General features: G+C 42.5%; 1 protein-coding gene across 1 annotated transcript in view; it reads left to right on the forward strand.

Annotated features, from left to right (window-relative positions):
- Positions 1-7,385, forward strand: part of DNER (delta/notch like EGF repeat containing) — a 267,700-nt gene extending 260,315 nt beyond the window's left edge. The window contains exons 12-13 of the mRNA XM_036997832.2: positions 334-580; positions 6,377-7,385. Coding sequence (XP_036853727.2) covers positions 334-580; positions 6,377-6,488 — 359 coding nt within the window. The 3' untranslated portion in view covers positions 6,489-7,385. The remainder of the gene's footprint in view (positions 1-333; positions 581-6,376) is intronic.

Below are 7,385 nucleotides of genomic sequence, written 5' to 3' on the forward strand. Positions count from 1 at the left end.
GAAAGTAATATCTGGAAACTGATAGAGGAATTGCATTTAAAAATAATTAGGAAACTAAACAATTTTCTACTTGTATTTCTGCAGTGAGTTCCTTTTTTATGTCATTTGCCCATTTTTCTATTGTGTGTTCCTGGTTTTTCTTAGTAATTTGTAAGAGGTCTTTATATATAAAAGCCCTTGATATTAGCCCTTGATCTAGGTTATACATAGAAAATAATTCTTCCTAGTTCGGACAACCCTTCTATTTTAACTTGCTGATGTAAGGACAGGAAAGACCTTTCCCTTCTAAAGGCCACAGCTCACATCCAGCCTCATGCTTGCTGTTGCCTTCAGACCTGCAGTGGCGGACCGGGCACATGGCGGAGAGCCTCACCGGCATGCCTCGGCACTCCCTGTACATCATCATCGGAGCCCTGTGTGTCGCCTTCATCCTGATGCTGATCATCCTCATCGTGGGGATTTGCCGCATCAGCCGCATCGAGTACCAGGGCTCCTCCAGGCCGGCCTACGAGGAGTTCTACAACTGCCGCAGCATCGACAGCGAGTTCAGCAACGCGATCGCGTCCATCCGGCATGCCAGGTGGGCTGCTCGAGGCTGGGGAGGAGGAGGGGGGGAGGTGCTGCTTCCACCGGAGCACGCCTGGTACCAGGGCTGTATTATAAACAGGACATTGCATCCACAAACAGGATTTCTTAGAAAGCATAGGTTCAAGGTAGTATCAAGGGGACAAATAATTAGGCTGCTTTATGAGCAAACCTTTTTTAATTTGCTGCTAGCTTTCTGTTTTCATTGAATACAATTGTTCATTTAATTTGTAATTGTGCTATAAGTATCTGATTCTTAGTCACTGTGTTCACAGTACTCTTTGTTGATTTCTTCTGTGAATGTCTTTAGCTCTGTTGTTCTTTAAACAGTCAGCATGGATATAAATTATTCCACTTGATTTAAGGGCCTGCTTAAAGAATGACAGACAGCTATCACTCTGCTGTTAGAGTTCATATTACATAAAACAGTATGTTTTTTTTATGGAGGAAAGACTCCTGGAGAGGCAAGGAGTTGGTGTGGTAGCAGAGAATGAGTGTGGGTTTAGATGTCTGAGGTACAACATTGAGTCCCAACTACTGCATTTACCTGGCTCTGGAATTTAGATCATTTAACCTTCCACAGATAAGTTCCCTCAACTGTAAAAAGGGATAACTCCATCTCCTTACAGAGTTAGGGCAATCAAATTAAATGACAAATATTAAAGGCTTGCAAAAACAGGTAACACCATGATTACTTATGCAAATCTATTATAATACTAAAAGAACAGCAACTCTAACATTTTGTTGTTTTTCGAAGAATACTTACTACAAAAATAACAGTGGTATTTCTTGTTAAAGCAAGCTATCTTTTTAAAATTGATAGAACAATCTGAAACATAATTCAGAAAGTTGGTGCTGTGGTAGAAGGTGGCTGAGCTCAGTGCCTCAGGATTAGGCCTCAAGAAGACCCTTTGCTGTGTAGTCTTTGCTGGGATGTTGAATGTTGGTATCGATCAAGACGCAAGCAGATCCAAATGGCATAGAAGCTAAGAGGTTCAGAAAGTTTGCTTTCTTCAAAAGGAAACCCCACACTTGAGATTCAGACCTTCTAGTGATCTTGCCCCTCCAACAGAAGCGAAAGCCAGACCGAGCTTCCAGGGAAAGGAGCCAGGGAAAGAGGGAAGCTGGGAGTCACAGAGCATCTGCCCCAGAGCCTAGGGGGGCAAGGGGGACTTCTCTGTGGGAACTGCACTAGCCTTTACCTCTGTAACGACGAGAGAAAAGTTTTCTCTTCTAAGTCAGGCCCTACACAGCTGCTCCCAATTGATTCCTTCCTTTAAGGGTCAACCTGGCAACATAGCTTCCGGGAAGCCCCTGAAAGTCTCACCTTAGTTGTTTATTTGACTTCTCCACGGGCCTGCACATAAAAGTCAGTGGCTTTTATTTCTGTATCTCCAGCGGGTCCTGGCCCATAGTGGACCTCACTAACATTTGAGGTCTGAAACGAGTGGACAGTCTTGATGAGGGGTTGGCCTAGGATGGCGATTTCCCTGAGAGGAGACTCACCCCAGGGCACTGGCTTAGTGGGCGGAGCCAGCCAGCAGGGGCATTCGCAGCACTCTGAGCTCATTGGATGGGAGGTAGAGAATGTGAAAAGGAGAGAATACACAAATGCCTTTGTTGCTCAGGAGTCCCCTTTCTGCTCTCCATTTCTGGAGGGGCTGAATCAGCAGGAGGGAGCAGAATCTGTGATTTTATACTGGGATATACTGGGAGATCCTAGGAATCAGATCCCCTCCAGCTCTAGAGGAATCTCTGGCTAAGATCTTTTTGCACTCAAGAGGAAGAGTATTTTATTTCAGCCCCAGAATAGTTTAAGATAGATTCTTTTGAGCTTCCTGCTCATATAGCCCAGTTGGAAGATTTTTAACTGACTACACTTGGAAGGGAAGAATAAACTTCAAAGTTCTTACAAACCTGTTCTTGATTTGGTACTGATTTTTATCAAAAATATTTACTGCAGAATTCCTAACCAACAAGCTCCTACATGCCCCAGTGACTGCAGATAAAACCACTGAAGTTAATACAATATTTTCCCAAATATCTGGAAACATTCCCTTCTAAACATTTATTCAGCTCTGACCTGTGGTTCTACAGCACGGCTCTCTAGAGGTCCTGGCTGGTTGGCCCTTTTTGCCCCCTTTTCCCGGAAACCCTTGAAAGGCATTGAAGAAAATTATACCTTTTGATGTTCGCCTGGCCCTAGTTTTCAGGTCTGGTAGCTAATGTCCATTTCACAGCCTGTGCCCCTGCTGCTAGCCTGGAGGTGACATTGAACTGCAATGACTGCAGCTTGGCAGCCACACAGACACATACTGAGGGGGTCACCTGTGACCCCAAGTGTGTGCTGATTCTGATGTCAGCCCGTGGTGCTGGAGCTGGGTTGAGAAGGAGCCCCCTCTCTCTTGCTAAGAGTCATATGTTCCGCTGCTGCTTTGTTTACACTCAGGCTGGAAGGAGTCCGCAACTGACCAGCAAATGGGCATTCCAGGTTCTGGAGCTGAGGTCCCGTCTCAGGTGTTGATCGCCCACTGCCCCGCCAGCTCTGAGTGCCTGATCACAGACAAAAACAGGAGAGCTGTGACAGGACACAGCCACCTTTTCTCAAATAGCATCTCCCAGTTTGGGCCTTTTTCACGGTCAGATCCACCTGGCTTGGTCTGTGGTATTGTTTTAGCTGTTGACTTTCAGGGGACTGTAGACTAGAATGATGTACACTTTTTGGTCTGCCTTATAACCGGTAGCTCTATCTTTTGTTCCTTTAGTAAAATCAAGTATACAAGATTTGTCACTAAATATGTTTGAGATGTCATTAACATTGACACTATGGGTGCCAAACTTCTGTTCCTGTTTCTATGGCAGTTAATATGGCCAGACATATGCCAGATCCTTTGGAGAGAGGGGCTGTGGGTGATTCTTACAGTCTTTGCCAAGGGCCTACAAAATATCTGTGACTTGGCAGGCTATACATCCTCTGAGTTTCTGTTACTACTCAACTCTGCCTTTCCAGTGTGAAAGCAGCACAGACATTATGAACAGGAGCAACTGTGTTCCAGTAAAACTTTATTTAAAGAAAATAGGCAACAGGCTGTAGTAGGCTTGTAGGCAGTAGTTTGCTAGCCCCCGGACTACATTATAATTTTCTCTAGCTTCCAATTTTTTTTTTCTTTTTTACAAATTCCTGCCGTTACACAGGCAAGCTCTTACACTGGTTTCATGCTTAAAATGGAATCCCGTAGGTGTCAGCTTTTTTCCTAACATCCACCCAATTCCGAGAAACAAAGGAAATATAAAAAAGCTACTAGTATTGCAAATTTAAGTATGAATGCAGATTCTTTTTCAGTAAGTGTGAGCTCACCATGGTGATAAGCATGGGAGAATCAAGGAAAATTTGGTTACATTTTATAGTGTTTTTTAAACCATTTTATCTTCCACATGGTAGGTACTGCCCTTTGGGTATAGATCTCTGTAGCATTGAAGGAATCCGGACAGGCTTCTCCGCAGCTGGTGACGTCAGGGTGCAGGGATTCCAGCTCTAAGATAATGCCGGGACTGTTGGTCTGCCTTTAACCAGGTTACCTTGTAACCAGCATTACACTGTAAGACCTGTACCGGCTTGGGGTCGGCCTCATTGGCACCGTCCACATGGCTGAGTTAGCTGTCTCGCCATGAAGCCATGCTCCTCGTTGGTGGGGTGCCTTTGAGCATGTGCGCTGGACACATGGCTGCTCTTGAGTGGTTTCAGCCTTGCCTTCTTATATTCTGTGGATCTGAAACACTTATTCTCAAACCTCCCTTGTCAATATTCAGCTCCATGACAACAATTTAAGATTACAGCCCTTTGAACTATAGTTTATGGATAGACTACATAATATAGAGGCATTTATTCCAAAAAAATATATGTATATAGAGGTGTTTAACTCCAGATTTGGGGGAAACAAATTCTTCTTCAACTATGAAATCATATAAAAATAAAATAAACATATATTCAGCCTATGAAGTTGCTTGGATTTTTCCTCTTGACCAATCAATTAATAGGATAATCAGTTATTAATAATTAATATCAATGATTAATATGATTCACTGACCCTTCTGTCAAAGTTCTCACAGGAAAGCATCCAAAAGCTACTATGCTAGGATGGAGAGCTTTTCACAAGGATTGTACGATTTTTTAAATTAATTAAATTAATATTATTAGTGGTACATTGTTACCAATGTATCTAGCTATTATCAAAAGATTTGCATCTTAAAACAGCATCTGAAATTTTCAGACTTGGGGGAAAGGACAAGATCCAGTTGGCTTTTACATGGTTGCCCCTTTACCAATTCCAGATTATGCAGGCCTCACTCAGTTTAGATACACAGGTACAGGCTGGAACCCAACCCACATGTGTACATGCACAACCCCAGGCCTTTGGTGAGGCTTCACATTTTAGACACGATTTTCCTGAAGTCTTTCTAATGTTGCAGTAGCGTCTGTAGGTTTCTTGGTGGCAGAATGCATCAGCTCTTTGACTCTGCATTTTGCCTTGGTGCCCGTGTGGCATGATTTGTGCCTTTGTGCACCTGAAAGCCAGTAAATCTTGGGGTGAATTGGAATAATCGATGAATGTTTAAGATTGATGAATGTTTAAAAATGAAAGATGATATGAAGAATGCAGTGTTCGCTCATTTCTCTCTTGATTCTACTTCTCTTTGCTGTATGTGAGAGGACAGACTTCCCAAGGGATCAGAGGAAGGCCTAGGAAAGGAGGGAGATGGGGTGTGAGCGTGGTAAATAAATCCCCTGATATCTCGGAGAGCCTATCCTAGCAATGTTCCTAACAGTTAAGGTTCTTCAAAAATTTATTTTTCAGTAAGCTCTGTTGGACTTGAAACAGTTAAAAAATGTTGTCTATACAAAGGAGAAGGAGGAGTGGGTTAGTGTGGAAGATCGTTTAAACCATACTGCAGTCCAGGGACTTTGGGGAAGGGGAGGTCTTGAATGGGAAGAGACCACCCAGAAGCTGAATTGGCCTTATTTTAATAATTGCCATCTTAAGACTGATTTGGCAGGAATTCCTAAAACTGGATTCTGACACCCTTGGTTTCTGGGAGTCAGTCCTGACGTCAGGGGGATTTTGATGTATATGAGTCTGTTGGGACCGTGGCTTTGTGTTCAGGGAAAAAACAATGGCTTTTTTGTATGTGGGGTAATAGGTGGAGGGGGCTGGATGGTGGGTGTCAGCAGTTTGTGGACAGACACCTCCTTACTTGCAGCCCGTTCTTCCCTCCGCCTGTCTCTGTGTGCCAGGGCCTCACATGGCCTCTGAGCCGTCACAGCCCTTCTGCAAGTCCCACGGAAGAGGCTGGCTGTCCACAGTCCAGGGAAGACCACCCTGCCACTCTGTATTCCAGGCACTCCAGTGGATGTAAATCAACTTGCCTTGCCAAATGGTTACGGGTCACAGAAGAAAAAGACAAATCAATACACATTTTCTTGAAACCTATTGTAGAGCTGTCGCCCATGACTGCTTTGCCAAGATTTAACCTAGAAGCTTCAGCATTAATTTGGACTCCACGTTTTGCAAAATCCATTTTTTGCCTCCTGCATTGAAGACTAATATTTATACTCATTCGTGTTGCTCCCAGGATATCTTAAATTTCTGTCCTCGCTAGAGAACATAATTTTTAAGAGTATTTTTATAGTTCCGCTTGATTTTTTAATGTAAGTTATTCTCATCATTTGCCTTTAACAGGACGTAAGATCCAGTATTTATCTAACCCGAGTCCTCTCTCCCTGTGATTTCAGGTTTGGAAAGAAATCTCGGCCTGCGATGTATGATGTGACCCCCATTGCCTATGAGGATTACAGCCCCGACGACAAACCTTTGGTCACACTGATTAAAACAAAAGATTTGTAATCTTTTTTTTTTTTTGATTATTTTTCAAAAAGATGGGATACTACACTCATTTAAATATTTTTAAGAAAATAAAAAGCTTAAGAAATTTAAAATGTTAGCTGCTCAAGAGTTTTCGGTAGAATATTTAAGAACTAATTTTCTGCAGCTTTTAGTTTGAAAAAAATATTTTAAAAACAGAATTTGTGAAACCCGTAGACAACGTTTTAATGTACTTTCAGCTCTCTGAACCATGCGCTTCGCCTCGTGTGTGCGCTTTTCATGGTAGACACTGTCATGAAACCCAGACAGTTTCTGTGGTCATTGCAGAATAAGTCTCATCGAGGAGAAGTTCCTATTTGATGTGTGAGTGCCGGCTTTCTGAGTAGAGGTAGGAAACACGTAGAGTATGATGCATAATACAGTATATCCGTTACTTAAAAAGAAGCCTGACATGTTTTGTGAAAAAGAAACTAGTTGCATTCATTATTCCTAACCCGAGTGAAATTAGCCTTTATTCTGTGCATGGGTAAGGGACTTCTTTCTGCTCTGTTCTGATGAACCTTGTGGGAACATTCTTTTGAGTTTGTGTCTGTCATTTTCGTAACAGCCATCAAGCTAGGCCTGGAAAACATACGTGGTGAAAGGGCCTAGTGAGGCAAATTATGATCAAACTGAATCTATAGTTCCTTTAGAAAGTCAGAGTTTTTATATTGTGAGTAAATTAAGTTTACGTTGGAGCTCTCTGTTGCTAAGAGGTAGTAAGCATAAGAAAGTACTGGTCCCTTCAGTAGTGAGTATTTCTCATAGTGCATCTTTATTTATATCCAGGACATTTCTGTGGCTGTGTTTGATTGATATGTGCTTCTTCTGATTCTTCTAATTTCAAAGAAAATTGAATAAATGTTACCAAGTCAAGTA

The sequence above is a fragment of the Manis javanica genome, chromosome 12 (assembly GCF_040802235.1).
Source record: "Manis javanica isolate MJ-LG chromosome 12, MJ_LKY, whole genome shotgun sequence".
NCBI classification, from domain to species: domain Eukaryota; kingdom Metazoa; phylum Chordata; class Mammalia; order Pholidota; family Manidae; genus Manis; species Manis javanica.